The sequence below is a fragment of the Oryza sativa genome, chromosome 4 (genome assembly GCF_034140825.1).
Source record: "Oryza sativa Japonica Group chromosome 4, ASM3414082v1".
NCBI lineage: Eukaryota > Viridiplantae > Streptophyta > Magnoliopsida > Poales > Poaceae > Oryza > Oryza sativa.
In genome coordinates, this window is record NC_089038.1 from 32,200,297 (window position 1) to 32,219,985 (window position 19,689).

Genomic DNA, 19,689 nt, shown 5'->3' on the forward strand with positions numbered 1-19,689 from the left:
TTTTTATTTTAAAATTTAAAGATAAACCCTTCCAAAACTTATTTCCAAAATATAAACCTTCTCATCACATCAGCCAGAGTAACGTGGCCAAATAACGCTGCCATGTCAGCGAGATTGGCGTGACAATATTGTTTTGCCACATCAGTTCAGCTAGCATGGTCAAAATGTTCGGATTTTGAAAATAAGTTTGTGTAGGGTCTATTTTTAAAATTGAAAATTAAAGGTTAAAAAGATTAAAAAAAATTCTCTGTTCATAGCTCAGGAAATCGTTTGCTCTCTGATAAATGGGCCCCAGGCCCACTGTCAGTTTCACATACACTCCTCCCCAGTCACCTACGAATTCCGCCAGCGGCAGTGGCGGCGGCGGCGCTCCTCGCCGCCGGCCGCTCGCCGCCTCACCGATGCCGTTCCCGCGCCTCCCCGCGGTGTAGGTCCAGTTCCTAGCAGCCAGCGCTTGCTGCCTGCTGGCCTTTCAACTGCCTCCAAGGCTCCAACCCTAGCGCGGCGCCATCATCATCCCAATCGTCCGCTACAGCCTACAAATCGCGGTGATGGTCGCGTCAGCGTCGCAAGCTACCGAACTAGCGCCGCTTCGTCGTCCTGCCGCTGCGGCTTGCAGGGAGAGACAGCGAGAGCTGTGCTGATGAAGTGATGAAACTTGTGGGCTTGCGGCTTCCAGGACCAAACTGCAGGTACCAGCACCAATTTTTATTCCAAGAACACGCGTGATACTCTCCTCTAGTAAAATACTTCAGATATCAGTCAATCTTTGGTGTCTTGCTGATGGGGAAAATCTGATTCTTGAATACAAAATTAGTACACAAGTAAAGATCCTTCCTACCTCCAAGATATTCTCCCCTGTCACTGTCGGTAGATCACCACTCTCTTCCTCATCCACACAGATGAACACAAAGAGGAAAGAGCATAAAAAAGCCCCCCAATTCCTCCTTCCAGTTCAAGAGTACAAGAAAGACACAAGCACAGACAAAATTCCTGAGCCCTGCCCCCCGTTGCTTAGTAAACAGTGAGTCCTCTTGCTGATCTATCGTGCAGAAATTCCAAAACTACACCTTTGGTTTTAGTATACTTCTTTTTCATGCATGTCTTTTAATTTGATGGATTTGTGTGGGGGAAAATGTTTCGCTTGAGCTTCTCGCATGCTCTATTCCTGTTTTATTTCATCAAATTTTGTGAATCTGTAAGATTAATTCGATTCATGGGTAATTGGTAAGCACGACATCTGTGCCATTTTATATCGTATAAGCACCTTTGTACTGATGCATATTACATAAGGGCCATCATTTTTTTTCATGTTGCTTTTGCCTTCCATACTAAGCTGGTCCTGTAGCATTTTGGAGTTTTTATGGCTGTGCTGAAGATAATAATTTGAGCAGGGAGATGGCTCTGGTCACAAATGTGTGCGAATATGAAGAACTTGCAAAGCACAAACTGCCAAAGATGGTTTATGATTTCTATGCTGTTGACGCAGAAGACCAATGGACTCTCAGGGAGAACAGTGAGGCATTCTCCAGAATTTTGTAAGTTGTGCTCTAAATTGGTAGGGAATATCTGAAAATGGAGATAGGGAGGTCCTGATTTTGTGTTATATTCATAGAAGTTATTGTTAGGATGTAGCTTTTAGTTATTTTCATTTGACATTGTGTTTTGATTTTGAAATAAAATATATTACCCATTACTTCGTCTTTCAAAGTATATTATGGTGTCCTTTGTGGATAAATGATGTTAGGTTTCAGCCGGTTGTATTGGTTGATGTGTCCTGTATCGACATGTCTATGAGTGTCTTAGGCTACAATATTTCCATGCCCATTATGATTGCTCCTACGGCTTTGCACAAATTGGCACATCCTGAAGGTTCTGGTTTGCTACCTTTATATCTTTCTTTTGGCAATCGCATATTTCAATGAGAAGTTCCTTTAGGGATATTTATCTGGAATGCAGGAGAGCTTGCTACTGCCAGAGCTGCAGCTGCTGCAGAAACTATAATGGTTTGAAAGATCGTAACAAATTTTATGCATTTTGATATCTACGTCTGACACATTGATTCACCAACTAGTCATATTTTCAGACATTGTCTTCATGGTCATCTTGTAGTATTGAAGAGGTTAATTTGGCAGGGCCTGGAGTTCGTTTCTTCCAACTTTCAGTATTACACTATTTTCTTTCTTAGATTCTTCACCTTTCTTCTTTAGGATTTATGCTCCCTTACTTCTTATCAATGTCTTGTTCAGATATACAAGGACAGGAACTTAGTGCAACAGCTTATCCAAAGGGCTGAAAAGGCTGGCTATAAGGCAATTGTACTGACTGTTGATGCTCCATGGCTTGGTCGCAGGGAAGCTGATGTCAAGAACAGGTCCTCATCGTGCAACCGTAGTGTTTGACTTGTGCATTATGCATTATTTAATGAAAATCTGTACCCTGCATCAATATCCTTTTCTTAAAGGCACCTTTATTGAAAGAAGAAACTCCACCGCAAACTCATTATCTGCATTATACTTTACATTACATTCTAGGTTCACCTTGCCTCAAAATGTCATGTTGAAGATCTTTGAGGGGCTGGATCAAGGGAAGATAGATGAGGTTGTCTAAAAACTAGTGCCATTGTGTGAAGTAGTCATGATTCTGTTTAACAATGCCCTGAATCATTCTATTTATCTGATGTTTCAGACGAATGGTTCTGGTCTTGCTGCCTATGTCGCTAGCCAGATTGACCGCTCTTTTTCTTGGAAGGTATTGCAGTGACACTATGACTTGTAATTTCCAGATAACAACCAGTTAATATGAAAGATTTTAACCATCAGAACAATGTCATATCTCAGACAATTCTTAATGTGAATGAAACCGTGTGATGTTGATGACTCATCCTACAATACAGGATATCAAGTGGTTACAGACAGTTACATCATTGCCGGTCTTAGTGAAAGGAATTATAACAGCACAAGACAGTATGTCCTTTGCTTTCAATTACCTTGTGTAACTACATGCCTCATTATCCAAGCTGCAGATCTCACAAGACATTTACAAAAATGCAGCTAGAATTGCTATAGAATACGGTGCAGCTGGTATCATCATGTCCAACCATGGCGGCCGCCAGCTAGACTATCTTCCTGCAACCATCAGCTGTCTAGAAGAGCTATGCCATATGTAACTCTCTTTTCAATCTTAATGAAATTTGGTCGGCTCCTTCACCGACTCAGCAATCAGCTGTGTAGAAGAGGTATGCCATTGATAACCCAATCTGCACTTCAGCTTATTGTGCTTTTAAACACATTTTAACTGAAAACAGCACGAATCTCAGGTTGTCAGGGAAGCAAATGGGCGTGTGCCGGTGTTCATCGACAGCGGTTTTCGCCGCGGCACCGACGTGTTCAAGGCCCTGGCATTGGGAGCTTCAGGGGTATTTGTAAGTCCCCTAGCTAGCTACTGCTTGAATGAAAGATGATGCTGAATTGCTCATGACACGGCATCTGCATACGCTTCTTGTTCTGTCAGATTGGTAGGCCGGTGCTGTTCTCCCTCGCCATCGACGGCGAGGCCGGCGTGAGGAACGCGCTGCGGATGCTGAGAGACGAGCTGGAGATCACCATGGCGCTCAGCGGCTGCACGTCGGTGAAGGAGATCACGCGCGGCCACGTCGTCACCGAGAGCGACAGGATCCGCCGTTGTTCTCGGCTGTAGTGTACCCAGGTTTCCTTTGCGTTTGCGTTCTTGGGAGTGTTTTGGCTGACTGTGGAAAATTCTAATTTGTTTTATTGTGATGTTTTCTGATCTATTATATCGACCCTCTCATGGGGTATATATAGGAGTACATAGGGGATAGAGACTTGGAGTATAATACAAGTAAGAGTAGATTTATCTCTAGGATTCTATCTTTAGGACTCTATCTTATCTCTAGGAGTCAATCTCTAGGATATATCTTATCTCTATATTTGTATTTGACTCTTATCTCTAACTAACACATTATATTTCTAACAAAAGACATCTTTGCAGATTGCAATTGATGTGATTCTGTAACTTTGCGTTCATTGTCAGATGGAGATGGTTGTGTTTTTTTAGAAACTTAGTACAATCAGGCATGTGGAGAATGGTAAGTATTTAGAAACACAATTCAAACATAGGCGTTCATAACCGCGTACGTATAACATACTCACCTATATGAACACATACACATGGAGAATGACAAGTTTTTTAAAAACAAAATTCAAACGTGGGCATTCATAACGTATGCACACACATACCCTATTATACTGAAAAAAATAATTAGTCGTAGAGGCGAGCATCTGTACATCAAGACAATAATTAGTCGTAAATGCAAACACATGTGTTGACTCTAGAACTTAATTCGGATGGATTAATTTGACCATAAGAAACCAAACTAGTTGAATTACGCCGTAATACAGATAAATCCTAATAGATCTATTTTAGAAGATGATAAGTTCATAAATAATATCCAAATTCGGCATGGTTCACATTAAAATTAGAAATTATAGACGAGGAAGGAAACCAATCTGCTGCCGTGTTACACGGTAACCGCAGTTTGCAACCGTCAATAGGAGACCCTATCCACTACGAAATCCGTTGGATCCCTCGTGCTCCGCAATCTCAGCCGTCCGTTTCCCCCTATAGTCCCCCTTACCTCCCCTTCTACAGTTCTACGAAGTACGATCCAAACACCAGCGGCGAAGGCGACGAAGACGAGGGCAAAAACACCAGAAGGGGAAAACTTTTGCTCTCCCGGCGATCTCGAGATCTCTCAAGATGGTAATCCCCCATCCAATTTCTCTCTACTTTTCCTCGGATTTGCGCCGCACTCCCGATCGATGTCTTCGACGCGGTTAACTGCGATGGATTTGCGCGAGATCGGATCCTATGGTCTAGAATTTCGAGTCGATTAGGCTTTTTTTTGGGTGGTGTTTTGCGTTGGGTGATTTCAGATTGGAAGTAGAACGGGGGGACGAGGATTCTGAGAAGAATCTACTGGTCTTTGTCGTACTGAATGCTCTCGATTTCCTCCTGTTTTGATCGCGTCTGTGTGGTTTGGTCTGGTCAGGTGGTGCTGCAACCAGATCCGTTTCTGAGCGAGTTGACGAGCATGTACGAGCGGAGCACGGAGAAGGGATCTGTCTGGGTCACCATGAAGCGATGTGAGTGCGCGCTTTCATCTGGCAATCTGGTTTGTGATTTGGGTGGCTGAAGAACTGATGCTTGAGTTGATGGGGGTTGTTTGATATGTGCAGCATCGATGAAGTGCCAGGCAAGGTTGAAGAAGATGGCGGCGAAGGGAGAGGCAGTGGAGTACCGGTGCCTCGTCCGTGCCACCGATGGCAAGAAGAACATCTGCACCGCGGTACAGTGACTGTCCTATTGTCCTTTGCTGTGCTGATTTTGAATTATTATTTTGCTTATGGTTGTTAGTTTTGTGCATAATGGTTACCGATTATCTGGTATTCGATGCTAATTATGCCACCAGGCGGTAAGTGAGGAATGTGAATATGACATTAGGCGCTTTTGGTATTGCACTAAAACCTCTCGGATATGAAATTTCGGTACTGAGCCAGTTTATTTGGTATTCAAGTCAGCAAGGTATATTGTTTTAAGAGATAGATAAAAGTATGGAACTGTAGAAGTGCTGCAATAAGTATGATCCAAACTGTGAACTGTATATATAGTGAACATATATTGTAGATTGGTCTATGTAGAAGATATACAGTACGTTGGTTTCTTGCTTAAGCTTCTCACAAGCATCCTTTCGCGGTAACATGTGTAGGCACTCGTGAAGCATGATCATAAACAGCGAGGTACCGTAGAATCAGATGCTTACTCATAGGACATCTTAACTCGCATCCTATTGAAGTAGAATGTGTAACATAATCATAAGTTGGAACAGACTATACTATCACATGCTTAGTTGTAGCATGGTAAATTGATAATAAACATGAATGAACTTTGTTCAATAGACAAACTAGCCAAGAAAACGTTTAGTGCCATTCATGGTGTTAATATTGCATGTTTGCCTGCCCTACACTACCGCAGTCTCATTTTCATCCTATGCTAAGATAACTCTCAAGTTGGTGTAGATATTGAGTATGAAACTCATTTGTGTGCTCTTGCCAAGTTTTGATTGCATTAAGTAGTGAGGTTTCTCATTAATTGCACCATCTTGCATTTTCTGAAAGCGTCATCAAGTTGTTTGAGCTTAAATTTATATGGTGAAAGTATTGTTTCTAATGATAAGACTGTAGTATCGATGGGCATCCACTGGCCACTTTTTCCCATGTGATTAATCTTTACCACCAAACAGTTGGGTCGATAATCTTTTTCCACAAGAGTAAGAACGCCATGATAAGTTCAGAGTCCCAAGATCTATGTTCTGAACAGTTTATTTTCTCCTCTACCCTATATGTGGTGAAAATTCACATGGTGATGTGAGGTATTCCATATGAAGGCTAAAAAGTTGGTGATTATATCTCCCATGCTGTTCATGTAGATACAGAATAATAGCTGGTTTGGAACCATGTGTGTCCATATCTATTTGTCCCTGCTAAATTACATTTGTCAAAGCTCGCCCAATGGAGCATTTATTTGCCCCTGCTATTGCAATAATGCCTCCTAGGGGTCGATAGTGCAATTACGAGCTGAGGTAAACTACTATATTTACTTAGATGTTAGTGATACTATGTTTTTTTCCTTCAATACTATTTATAGGACAGTCATTTGCAATACTTTTTTTTTTGTAATTTTGATGAAAACTGGATATCTGAGTTGACTAATTACATGTTCGTAGTTTTGATGAAATAATGGATATTTGAACTGATTAATGATGGATTTATTCATCTTTCTGAAGCCATAAACATTAGCCATACTTATTTGAGATGCGTAAATTATTCTCCTGTCACTTCCTTAGCTTTTTGGGCTACCCAATAAGTCTAACTTAAAAAGCTCGCCATGTCTTTCAGCTCTCTGCAAAGGAGTACCTGAAGTTCCAAGCTTCATATGCCACAGTTCTTAAAGCCCATATGCACGCTTTGAAGAAGAGGGAGAGGAAAGACAAGAAGAAGGCTGCAGAGGTTGAGAAGATACCAGAGAAGGCACCGAAGAAGCAGAAGAAAGCACCGTCTTCAAAGAAATCTGCAGGGTCCAAGTCGTAAGTTACTGAAAGAATTTGCTAAGCCCTTTTTTGGCCACAGGCCTGAGTAAGATGGGTGTAGTCAAGACATTATCCTCCATTTTACTCTTATTCATGTCTGCGAGATGAAGCATGTGAATACCTTTATAGAGCTGTGCCGTCGACATTAGCAATTTTTGAAGCAGCTTTGGTTGTCTAGATGTAAGCCGCCCTGGAATTTTCTATTTCTATCATAGAAAGGCATCTCTTAAACTGTGCCTGATCTGATCGTCAAGTTAGTGCAACTTTCAATTGACAGAATTACGTCTGGAACATGAAGTTATGCAACTAAGACTGCAGAAGGAAATTGCAGAACTGTTATCTGGATGTCTGTGTTCCTTCAATTTTGTTTTTCTGGTTGGGGAGAAAAAGTGTGAAGGTATGTCTGTGTCACGATTCCCACATGCAAGTGGTGATCAGAATATAAGCAGATTCCATGTTTAGGTTGGTGCATAAGCAAACGGCGTACTACTATGGGCCTATTTGGTAGAGCTTCAACTCTGGATTTTAGCTCTAGGAGTTGGGTCTGGAGTGGAGTTGTAGAGCTGCCTGAACCTAGCTCTATCTCTGAGATTTTCACCCTTCTATTTTAAGTGGAGCTGAGGTGCCAAACAGGCCCTATCTCTCAGCAATTGCTGCATCAACATGGAGCATTGGAGGGCCGTATGCCCGTATCCTGTGTATGGGCACAGCATTGTCGGTTCCTAGCTATTTGTTCTGCCATCCCCCGGTCCCAACTGATTCTCGTATCGGTCCAGACAAGTCCAAAAGCTCCAAGCTCCAGTTTTTACACCATTTCGTTTTTCTTTAACACGGTTAGAATTTATAAACCATATCATGTGGTGGTATTTTTGTCCAGAGATTCACCTCAGAAGTGGCGAATTTTTTATCGTACCAAATTGCAGAGACGAATCTTTGCTGAGTAGGAGGCAGCAACCACTATGAGCAGCCGTCACCATCCAACCGGACAAAATCCCATCAAAAAATAAACCCAAAGAAATCAAAACAAAAGCGAGCACCCACCGATGATCACTCACTGATCTCTCATCACCAAACGCCTCCGACCTCGCTCGCGTCGCGCGCCGCGCACCCATCCCCCCGGCCTCGCCACCACCCACTCCCGATCGCCCCCGTCGCCACCCACCCCCTCAGAAATCTCATCTTTTCCGCCTCCTCTCGCCAACCAAACCCGCGAAACCCCCACAAACGACGGTGGTGAAAGAAGATGAGAGGGCTACTCGCGTGCGCCACGCTCGCCCGCCGCGCCGCCGGCGCGACGTCGACGGCGCGGCGGCACCTGGCGGGCGCGGCCGAGGCGGCGGAGGCGGAGCTGAAGAAGACGGCGCTGTACGACTTCCACGTCGCGCACGGCGGGAAGATGGTGCCGTTCGCCGGGTGGAGCATGCCCATCCAGTACAAGGACACCATCATGGACTCCACCCTCAACTGCCGCGCCAACGGCAGCCTCTTCGACGTCTCCCACATGTGCGGCCTCAGCCTCCACGGCCGCCAGGCCATCCCCTTCCTCGAGTCCCTCGTCGTCGCCGACGTCGCGGCGCTCAAGGACGGCACCGGGACGCTCACCGTCTTCACCAACGACCGCGGCGGCGCCATCGACGACTCCGTCGTTACCAAGGTCACCGACCAGCACATCTACCTCGTCGTCAACGCCGGGTGCAGGGACAAGGATCTCGCCCACATTGGGGAGCACATGGAGGCCTTCAACAAGAAGGGCGGCGACGTCAAGTGGCACGTCCACGATGAGCGCTCGCTTCTTGCATTGCAGGTGAGCGGTTTCTGTTTCTTGCCCTCTTTCATCTGGGGAATCTGTTGGTGATTTTAGTTTGCTTAATTGATTGCCTCAATTGATTATACATTTCGGAAAGGGATTTAGCAATTGATTATTTCTGGGATTTGGGAATGTCATGCTTTGAGATGAGTAGTCAATACATGGATAAAAGGTCCATTCCTGTCAGATATAAGGTGGGATGTGTAGTCACTAGTTAGTGGATGATGGTAAGCGAAGAAAGATTCGCTTCATATGAAGTAGTAATTTTCTTGCCTACTTGAAGAAAAACTACATATCGTTTTTATTAGCTGGAGGATTAGAGAATATAAGCTGTTAGGCTTGTTTCTTTCTGCAGTTTTATTTGTTATATTGTCAACGCAGGGTAGAAGATAAGGCTTTTTTCCCAGGATGCACAATGCCTTGATGTGCATATGAGCAATAGGTAGTAAGGCAGATGTTTGAATTTTGATGGCGTGTTGGTGGAAACATGCGGTGACTTATTATTTGTTGTTTAATGTTTAGTGGCATTTTCATGATCAGTAAATTTGATTTCTGGTTGTCAAACAATAGTTCTTTGCTAAATCATTATTTTATTTGTTATAGTGCTTTTTTGGAACTGACTATATATTGATTTGTTGAGGTAGTGGTTGAGCAAGTTTGTGTGTCCTTTTCTTGGTTGGTGGAAGTAAAGCTTCTTCTAGTCCTGTGGGTTTATTTTTAGTGTAATACAGAAGTGTCTAGGCCATATTGTCACAAAACAAACTTTAAGTTTCCTATGCAATCACGATACAATACACATAACCTGGTTTCCCTTCTATAGCAACTAATTTCATCAAGAAAGAGGCAGATGGATGTCTGTGCAAATGTATATTCATGGATAGAAACATTGCGCGACATATTTTGTACTTTCAAATTTTCATGCAAGATTGCTGCAGAACTTGTCCCTCAATTCCTACTCCCTCAGCCTTTGTGGGGTTTTATCATAGTGATCAGCTTTCACTATTACAGCACGTAGAAATTTAATTTTTCCTGACGGCATTACTTGTTTTTCACACGAACAGGGACCTCTTGCTGCACCAACTCTCCAGTTGCTGACAAAAGAAGATTTAAGCAAAATGTATTTCAGTGACTTCAAGATGATTGACATCAATGGATATGCTTGCTTTCTCACCAGAACTGGGTATGCTTCATTTGATCCTTTAGCCAAGTTGTTAACAACCATGCTACTACCTTTGTTTTGTGGAATTATTTTGAACACTATGTCAATATTCTGAGAATTTCTTACAGTTATACCGGTGAAGATGGGTTTGAAATCTCTGTTCCATCAGAGAATGCAGTTGATCTTGCAAAGGCCCTCCTGGAGAAATCTGAAGGCAAGGTGAGACTGACTGGTTTAGGTGCCCGTGACAGTCTCCGCTTGGAGGCTGGCCTCTGCCTGTACGGCAACGACATGGAGCAACACATCACACCAGTTGAGGCTGGTCTCTCATGGGCAATTGGCAAGAGGAGGAAAGCAGAAGGCGGCTTCCTGGGAGCAGATGTGATCCTCAAGCAGCTCCAGGAAGGCCCAAAGATCAGGCGTGTCGGTCTCCTCTCGCAAGGACCGCCTCCTCGGAGTCATAGTGAGATTGTGAGCAACTCCGGGGAGAACATTGGTGAGGTTACCAGTGGAGGGTTCAGCCCCTGCTTGAAGAAGAACATCGCCATGGGCTACGTAAAATCCGGTTTGCACAAGGCTGGGACAGAGTTCAAGGTTGTCGTCCGTGGGAAGTCCTACGATGCCGTCGTCACCAAGATGCCGTTCGTGCCGACCAAGTACTACAAACCCTCATAGATTTGTACAAAGGATGCTCCTTCGGTTGAAATTTTCTCATGCAACTCTCTTGTCGCTGCTTGTTCTGCAGCACCGCAACTGTAACTTCTGTAAGGTCTCATCTTACAGCTTGACATTTTACCTCTGCCCATCTAATAATATGAAATGTGATATGCAGTATGGATCCTTTCCCACAGGTAACCCATATTTTGTCTTCAGAACTGGTTGTCTGCGTTGGCAGTTGCAAGGCCAATAGGCCATGTTCCCCGTCTGCAACAGATGTCGCAGAAAGCAAATTCAGCATCTATTTGCCTCCTGTGTTTGTCTATAAACTCAGATGTTCTTCAAGAAAAGAACACTTGATAGCCAAACATTAAGGAAATCGAGACCTGTAGTTCCTTGATGCAAAAGAGAATAAGAAATGTAGAGAGAAAACAACCATGAACTTGCAGAAAAACAGTGGACACGGTTCCAATTCATAGATCTGGGTGATTCTGCGTCAGCATGATAATTCCACTTCAGCGAGAGGCTGAAGAAGCTCTAGGGAAGAAGCTGCTGAACTGTTGCGACCGGGCCTACTGGTGATGGCACCACAGGTCAGTGAAGCAAGCCATCGGTTTAAAGGGGCTGTTTAGTTCATGAAAAGAAAATTTTTGGGTGTCACATCAGATCTTTGACCAGATGTCGGAAGGGCTTTTTGGACACGAATGAAAAAAATAATTTCATAACCCGTCTAGAAACTGCGAGACGAATCTTTTGAGCCTAATTAATCCATCATTAGCACATGTGGGTTACTGTAGCACTTATAGCTAATCATGAACTAATTAGGCTTAAAAGATTTGTCTCGCGATTTCCCCCCTAACTATGTAATTAGTTTTTTTATTTATCTATATTTAATGCTTCATGCATGTGTTCAAAGATGTGATGTGATGTTTTTAGGAAAAAAATTTGGGGTACTAAACAGGGCCTAAGGTTTACCTTCCTCTTCGTCTACTGTCCGATTAAACTTAGGCGGCTGAGATTGAGGGAGAACCAGAGGTAAAGGTGTCTTTGCATTGGGACCCTCATACAATACCGTATTGCTTTACACTACTAGGTCCCCAAAAAGTTGGATGTCCAAATGTCGTTCTCGCCATATACCGTCCGATCTCACATAGGCGGTGGATATTATGTTGGGGGACTCGGAGTAACGTGGCGGTGACTTTTCATAGCAACTCTCGTACTGCACTGTATGCGTAGAGCATAAAAGTTGGATAGCTACCAACGGTAGCGATCCAGATTGCCTTCAACATGAACACCCCACCTCACGCAGTCACGCTCACGAGCTCACAGCAATTTGGGTTGTTAAGTTGTTTGGGGGATTGGGATCCTCTGTCGTAGCATGTAATACAACAGATAGTTATAGTATATTGTATATAGTATATAGTAGTCCCTCCTTTCCTAAATGTTTAACGTCGTTGATTTTTTAAACATGTTTGACCGTTCGTCTTATTCAAAAAATTTAAGCAATTATTAATTCTTTTCCTACCATTTGATTCATTGCTAAATATACTTTTATGTATACATATAGCTTTACATATTTCACAAAAGTTTTTGAATAAAACGAACGGTCAAACATATTTAAAAAAGTCAACGGCGTCAAACATTTAGGGAATGAGGGAGTATTAGAGGTATTGTGTATTTTTGAATGTGATTATAGATGGCCATATGGCATGAGGCCCATGGCCCGGTCCAAGGCACGCCAATTTGGCCCGGCCCAAGTACGGCACGGCCCGACAGCCAGACCATGCTTGGGCCGCTCCCTTGGCACGGTGGGCTGGCCCGGCACGTCACTGATCGAAAAAAATAGTAGAGGAACGTAAAATAGACTTAATTAACCATATAAGGCGAGGCCCAAAGACATGAGGAATACAAATAGACTTATTTCCAACTATATGTGCATAACCCACAGAGTTTAGGGAGCAAAAATATACTTATTCTGTGGAGTAAAGTGCTACTATTCTTTTCTTTTCAGAAAAAAAACTGTGTTTATTAATCAAGGACAATTACATGAGTTACATTTTCTAGTGGGTAAAGTTGAGAGAATAGCTAGTTTTACATAAAAGCCCCTAAGTGATGGGTAAATACACTTCAAGAATAACATATACGAAAAAAAGACCTACAAAGATAAAATAAAAAGCAATCAAATCCTTGCAACAACCACATAGGCGATGGCAAGATCCTCGCAGACGACGACGGCAGGAGCAAAAGAAACATGTTTAGTTGCAATGGGTAGAGCCAAGGAGCATACCCGAACGAGGCCTCTTGATAGAGGTTGAAGCCACCTTGGCCCATAGGAGAAATCATCAGCCACATTTTGCAAAACAACCGTCAGAGACGAATTAGACAACCACTATAAGTATGTGAGACTTGCTGAATATGGAGTAAACAACCGATGCAACCTTTTGTTAGACATGCTAGAGGACAAGCTTTCAACCCAAAGCAAAACTCCCAATTGAAAGCATTGGAGGTGAACCCAACATTCACTAGGCAGAAAGATGACGCTAGCAAGAACGTCAATGAGGTTCGCCATGTCCATCAAGCTGAGACATAAAAATCGAACGTCGGTGACCCTCTTGAGGTACACAAAGAATGGGATGAACCCGAGAACGAAAAAGATCTGACTAAACCTAAACCTATCTCTAGTAGTGGGAGGAAGGAACCAGAACCCTCTCTCCTCCACCCACACACACACCACACGATGACCAGAAGGCCACCGGAGAAGGAAGGAAATGGGCAAGTAGTCGAGTTTTTTCTGCTTAAGACACCTAGAGCTTTTAAGGCGAAGGGATCAAAGTGCTACTACTTTACTGCATTTATTCACTGTTCTCCTCGCATCAACAATCCCCCTCTAGGTTACTATAGAGGAACCGGATCATTGTTTAGGCGAGACGATTCTTCCCCTCCCGGGAAGAACCGAAGAAGCGCGCTCTTTCAACGCCGCACTGTCACTATCAGAGCTAGGGATGGCAATCGGGCGCTGCGGGCACGGGTATGGGTAGGTGTGCCCATGAGATTATTTGTGCCTGTGGGTATACCCATTATTACATGACGGGTAAGGATGGTTGCCCATGCCCATCGCCCGCGGGCGCCTTGTGCCCGCGGTCATGCCCGTTTACCCACCACAACAAAAGCAGTGGAACAAAAAGTCTACAAGCTTCTAAGTTCGAATCGAACTTAAAACATCAAATATTCTCCGCCTCGGTGTGGTATCTCTCCTCTGGCGGCGATAGAGTAAGGGGGAGAGAAATAATAAGGGAAATAAAAGGGAAACCGTAGAAAACAAAGAACGTGGCTTATGTATTCTAGTGGATTTTGCTCTTAGCCTACATATAAGTTAGATTTTGCGGGTAAACGGGCAAAGCGGGCATGGGTAGTGATTACCAATACCCATGCCCATTTACTCATCGGGCATAGCTTTTGACCCAATAAGATACCCATGGGTATAAAATAGAGAATAAACCTAACCCTAATAGAGTTTTTACCCACGAGTAAACGGACAAACGGGCACAATTGCCATCCCTAATCAGGGCGGGCACCCCACGACTCAGGCCCGGGGCATATTCAGATATTCTCGTGCCACCGGTACGGTGTGCCACCAAGTCTGCCAGCTACACGGAATTGGGCAAATAGCGCGCTGCAGCCCAGGCCAGGCGCACAGACCACGACGACTCGAAGGCAACAGCGGCGGCCGCGCCTGACCTCCTGCGCTAGCCTCACCAGGCCGCGCACGCGTGTGGCGTCCTCGTCAATTCCGCGAGCTCATTGGCACGCGTGTACGATCTGTCGCGCCAAGCTAGGCTGCACCACGCCCCGTTGCCGCGGAAGCCTCACAACTCACAGCGCAGGTAGGTCGATCGGTTGGGCTCCGTCTCTGCACAATTAGTCGTGCGCCCACATGCACGCGACACTACTACCTGCGATCGAGCCAGTGGTGTGGCCGCTGCCGCTTGTGGGCGATGCGTGCAACTGCACCCGCGGGCCGCGGCGCCGATGACCCAAGTCTCGCTTCGCGGGCGCATGCACGATGATGCGACTGGTTGCATTGCGAGGTGCGGGTGTCAGTGGTGTGTGGGCGATGCGTGCAAGTGCAACCTGCCGCAGACAGCCACAGAGGAGGGGGGGTCTACAAGCTGCGCGGCCGGCGCAGGGGAGAGGCAGAGGCAGGATCGCGGTCCATCACTCCACTCGTGAGCACGAGTACATGCCATGCTTGCTTAATTACCCTGCCTGACATCGTTCACTCGCCGGGGGTCCAAACGTACGCACGCCGCCTCCCCCGGCCCCTGCCAACTTATGCTTCGTGTCGGGCACCAAACTCTACGATTCCGGAGTAAATTTTCTGACTAAAGTTACTCGGATATATATCAACCTTAATTTTGCATCCTCTGTTCTGTTTGTTCCAACTGAGTCATGGTCAATGCAACTCGAGCACATATCTCGTCTGATGCCATGTTGCTTCCAACATGGGAATATTTTCGATTCCTATCAAAATTGGAACTATCTTGTTACAGCATCCCTCCTTAAATATAAGAGATTTTGATTGAATGTGACACATTCTAATACAACGAATCTAGACATAAAGCCTGTCTAAATTCGTTGTACTTGGATAAATCATATTCAACCAAAATCATGTGTATTTAGGAACAGAGGAAGTAATTTCAAGCCGAATTCAAGAAAACCTTAACCGCGAAACACTAGTACCGCTTCCACCACCTCTCTCCTGGATTTTTCACATTTTGGTCCTTTTAAAAAACTTATTTCGCAAATAGACCCCTGAAAAAACTTATCCCAGAAATGGTCCTTTTTGGGGCGCCAGAGTGGCTGGCGCCGTCATCCAACGGGACGGCGCCAGCCTCTCTGGCGCCGTCCTCCTGCCACCGTGGCGCACGCGAACCGACGTGGCAGGAGGAGGGCGCCAGCCATGCTGGCGCCGCCCCAGGGAGGAGGGCGCCAGCATGGCTGGCGCCGCCGCCTCTATTCCTGTTTCTCTGTATGGAGTTGCAACGGTGTCATTTTTATTTTATTTTTTGATGTTTTTTCACACTCAGGATCACGATACAACCAACCACAAAAAAATTTAAACTCGAACTACCACTTAACTAAGTCTGAAAATATCTAGCATACCACTTAGTCTACTTTGCACCTTCACTAAAATTAGACCATAACTCCTTTAGTAAAACTCTTTGATCAACATGTTAAACATAATGCACTATACCACTATATGAAATTACTTAATCTAATTCAAAATATAACCACATGAAATGACATATATAAGTTAAACAGTACATAGAGATGCAATTTTTTTATTTTTATTTTATTTTTTTGATATTTTTTTCACACTTAGGAGAACATAGGAACCAACCGTATAAAAAATAAACTCAAACGGATAAAATATGTGACATGCAGAATTTTCTAAAACTCTACCGAAACGGACAAAATATGTCATCTATTAAAATAGGCGTAACTTTCTCATACGGACTCGGAATCAGGCAAATAATATATGCACGGACATCTACAGAAAAAGTTACATCCGATTCTCCCCGCTTTGTCGGGTTCGGCGATATTAAAACCTCCAAATTCCGCTTGCAAGATTGTGTTTTCGAGGAGAGAAGTTTTTCGGTGGAGCTTTGGAAAATTCCACGTGCCACATATTTTGTCCGTTTGAGTTTATTTTTTACATGGTTGGTTCCTGTGAGTTCCTAAGTGTGAAAAAAATATCAAAAAAATAAAATAAAAATAAAAAAGTTGCACATCTCTCTCCTCTGCACTAGTTCGGAGAGAGGAGAGGAGAGGAAAAATTCTACATGTCATATATTACGTCCATTTGAGTTCAATTTTTCTATGGTTGGTTTTTGTGTGTCCCTAAGCGTGAAAAAAATATCAAACAAATAAAACAAAAATAAAAAATTTCGGGGGGGGGGGCGCCAGCCACTCTGGCGCACTCCCCCTAGCCACCTCAGCATCGCCCCGCCACGTCGGCAGGGGGACGGCGCCAAAGAGGCTGGCGCCGTCCTGTTGAACGACGGCGCCAGCCACTCTGGCGCCCCAAAAAGGACCATTTTTGGGATAAGTTTTTCTAGGGGTCTACTTGCGAAATAAGTTTTTTAAAAGGACCAAAATGTGAAAAATCCAGCACCTCTCTCCATGCAATTATGTAAGAGTAGTTAGCTGCACCTTTCTGACAGATCCATACCAAGCGGCCAGCTAACCATCGGTTGGGCCCCAAGTGAAATTATCACATAGAATCTGCAAGGCTAGTGACTTTTACTTGATGTAAAAGAAAAAAAAGTCTTCCTCGGATGCGAGGTGAGCTTCTTGCTTGCTTCTGCGGACATATTTATGTCGCTCAGGGCAGTTTTCTTCAGAGAGAATGGCCTGCATTTTATTGCCCATGGTTAGTTATGTCAGTCACCTGTCCAGTGCCATGCCACTGCCTGACTGGCATACCAGTAGACAGTAGTAGGAGTAGTAGCCTTTGATCATACCACCAGTACTAGTAGACAGCAGTACTGTACTCCTACTCCCTATGTGCCTCCCTCCGTCCCAGATATTTTGATTTTTTCTCGCACTACCATTCGTCTTATTTAAAAAAAATAAAGTTATTATTTATTTTATTTGTGACTTACTTTATCATCCAGAGTACTTTAAGCACAATTTTTCGTTTTTTATATTTGCATAAATTTTTTAAATAAGACGAGTGGTCAAACGATACAAACAGAAAGTCGAATTCCCTTATATTATAGTACGGAGGGAGTACTGGATGTGGCACATCCTATTACTACGAATATGGACATACATCTGTCCAGATTCATTGTACTATAATATATAACATCTATTTCTAGATTTACTTTTTTTTTACGGAGGGAGTATGTGCTTAAGTTAATGATCTCTTTTGACTACTAGCTCCAACCTCTCCTATTACAACTTCCCTTGAGAGCAAGGCTAATAATATAGCTGACTTGTTGGCTATAAGGTTATTTGCAACATTCTCTCAACCCACTCATATAATAGTTAACTCGTTATAATTAATACAGGGACCACTTGTCTCTCTCACATAGTTTCTTGGTTCTTGTGTCCAAGCCGGCTGTAAGTTTACAGCCCGCTTCTCCTCTCTCTCCTCCACCTCAGTATTTAGTCGGTTTAAAGCCTCCTATTATATTTGCTCTAAGAAATAGAATGGCACATTGCATGATAATACATGCATGACGCTGTTGCTGCTAGCACTCTAAGGGCAAGTACTATAAACCTCTACGCACTTGCCCCTAGGTGCCATGCTTAAGCTCACACGATAATGTGGATGAGAGATATGAAAGAAGAGAGAGAACGAGCCACCTCTTATGCAAAGAGCAACTTCTACACAAACTCCAAGAGAGATGAGAACAAGAGACCAATGAATTGATAGGAAACAAATAAAGTAAAATTAATATTGTGTATTGGGGCAAGTGTACTAGAGGTAATTTGTTGTATATATTGCCTCTTAATTAATGAGTTGATGATGTGGACTAAATTAAGGGTGACCTCCACTGTAAAACCTGACTGCTGGTTATCGTTTGCTACTGCCAACTCCCTCTGTCCATTTTTTTAAAACTAGTAACATCCCAAAAAGAACTTAAGCAGAAAGACAAAAGATAAAAATACCCCTAATTAATAGAAAAATTATATTGGTGGATGCGTATATGAGAGATATGGAGGAATGAAATTTCTCAATTTACGGAAGAAGGTAGGAGTTTGTTATTTGGGAAAAAAGTTTAAACTAAGTTGGAACGGAGTAGTACTCTTCAGTTCAGGAAAAATACATTTGCTAGTGTTGACGTATAATTGTGCCGCCACACCTTAAGCACGCTATGTGCAACACGGAGACACACACGCGCAGACACGCCGCCGTAGGGAGTAGGTAGATGCCGCCGAACGAACAGCCGGGAAGGACCTCGTTAAGGTGAACGTGCATTGGTTTGTCCTAAACTCGGCAGGCTAGCTAGGACGCCCTCTAACGTCGTAGAGATGAGAGACAACGAGCAATTAGGGGATTTGAGGAGAATAGACTTTGGGATAGGTAGCAAGAAAGAGGGAGATGTAGAATATAGAGGGTTTGGATAAATAAATTGATTTTGACGATTGATTGATTGTTATTTCAATCGACCTTAACCCCCTTATATTTATATAGGAGGGGTGGACTTACTTCCCAGGGTCTTTTTCACATCCAATTAGGTGTAGAAATCAATCAAAACTCTAAAATCTCAGGCATTAGCAGAAACCCGAGAACCAACAAATCGGACTCGAGTCGGACTCTGCCGGTCTGACTAGCTACATGCCGCCGATCAGATCGTCCCCCTGTCATCGGTCTGACCAGCCCGATGACTGCGATCAGACCGGCCTTCGCGTGGCAAGTCTGGGTTGTTTTTGAATTTGGCTGTAGTTTCTTTTTCATACTCTAGGAGTCAAATTTGGATATTAACAATACAATTTATGTTCAGAGTAAAAACATTTGCCACTATTACTGGCCAATGATTGTCATGCTGTGAAAGTGTTGATTTCTATCATTCTATGGCAAAGCTTTACTACTAATAATAATCAGTCTGAATCTGCATTCTCTCTACGTCCACGACCATGAGCGAATAGTACATGTGCCTGTACTTACCTGACAGAGTAGTCTTGAGTTCTTGGCCACCACATCAGCTTCTTTGGTCCCCAGCAGGCAGGGATACAGTAGTACGGCAATGTGTGGAAAGTGGTGGTAAACAGCATAGGATTTTACTGCAAGCACCGGCAAAGATAAACAAGAAGCATCTGATCTATATAATGGGATTTGCATTGTCATTATTACACTAGAAAATTACAGTACTTCTTTACAAATGAAGG

The 19,689-nt window shown here is 43.7% G+C and overlaps 2 protein-coding genes and 2 pseudogenes across 6 annotated transcripts; all 4 read left to right on the plus strand.

Moving 5' to 3' along the window:
* Positions 1-127: 127 nt before the first annotated feature.
* On the plus strand, positions 128-4,035 carry LOC9266366 (peroxisomal (S)-2-hydroxy-acid oxidase - glycolate oxidase pseudogene; annotated as a pseudogene). 3 transcript variants are annotated; one of them, NR_175261.1, is made up of 13 exons: positions 128-692; positions 903-1,024; positions 1,395-1,538; positions 1,748-1,872; positions 1,960-2,006; positions 2,087-2,164; positions 2,250-2,374; positions 2,535-2,601; positions 2,689-2,751; positions 2,897-2,966; positions 3,054-3,238; positions 3,320-3,424; positions 3,514-4,035. The product of NR_175261.1 is annotated as a peroxisomal (S)-2-hydroxy-acid oxidase - glycolate oxidase pseudogene, transcript variant 3 (transcript). The 3 variants fall into 3 exon arrangements; NR_175259.1 differs by lacking the exon at positions 1,748-1,872; NR_175260.1 differs by lacking the exon at positions 903-1,024 and having other exon boundaries at positions 571-692; positions 1,395-2,164; positions 3,514-3,991.
* LOC124544570 (uncharacterized) lies at positions 3,530-7,512 on the plus strand (annotated as a pseudogene). The gene is made up of 4 exons (NR_175262.1): positions 3,530-3,708; positions 5,072-5,165; positions 5,259-5,368; positions 6,978-7,512. The product of NR_175262.1 is annotated as an uncharacterized protein (transcript).
* Positions 4,676-7,507, plus strand: LOC4337050 (signal recognition particle 14 kDa protein-like). Its single transcript, NM_001402431.1, has 4 exons — positions 4,676-4,782; positions 5,072-5,165; positions 5,259-5,368; positions 6,978-7,507. The coding sequence occupies exons 1-4, from the start codon at positions 4,780-4,782 to the stop codon at positions 7,167-7,169; spliced, it is 399 nt and encodes a 132-aa protein (NP_001389360.1). The 5' UTR covers positions 4,676-4,779; the 3' UTR covers positions 7,170-7,507.
* Positions 7,513-8,199: 687 nt separating the features above from the next.
* Positions 8,200-10,968, plus strand: LOC4337051 (aminomethyltransferase, mitochondrial). The gene is made up of 3 exons (XM_015780015.3): positions 8,200-8,972; positions 10,037-10,155; positions 10,263-10,968. The coding sequence occupies exons 1-3, from the start codon at positions 8,412-8,414 to the stop codon at positions 10,807-10,809; spliced, it is 1,227 nt and encodes a 408-aa protein (XP_015635501.1). The 5' UTR covers positions 8,200-8,411; the 3' UTR covers positions 10,810-10,968.
* The last annotated feature ends 8,721 nt before the right edge of the window (positions 10,969-19,689 follow it).

What these genes read in the sequence shown, in the direction of transcription:
- LOC4337051 (XM_015780015.3), top strand. Translation starts at nt 8,412, where the DNA reads ATGAGAGGGCTACTCGCGTGCGCCACGCTCGCCCGCCGCGCCGCCGGC. An exon ending in GCTCGCTTCTTGCATTGCAG is followed by an intron (nt 8,973 to 10,036) that starts GTGAGCGGTTTC and finishes TCACACGAACAG; the next exon opens with GGACCTCTTGCTGCACCAAC. An exon ending in TGCTTTCTCACCAGAACTGG is followed by an intron (nt 10,156 to 10,262) that starts GTATGCTTCATT and finishes AATTTCTTACAG; the next exon opens with TTATACCGGTGAAGATGGGT.
- LOC4337050 (NM_001402431.1), top strand. An exon ending in CTGGGTCACCATGAAGCGAT is followed by an intron (nt 5,166 to 5,258) that starts GTGAGTGCGCGC and finishes TGATATGTGCAG; the next exon opens with CATCGATGAAGTGCCAGGCA. An exon ending in AGAAGAACATCTGCACCGCG is followed by an intron (nt 5,369 to 6,977) that starts GTACAGTGACTG and finishes CATGTCTTTCAG; the next exon opens with CTCTCTGCAAAGGAGTACCT.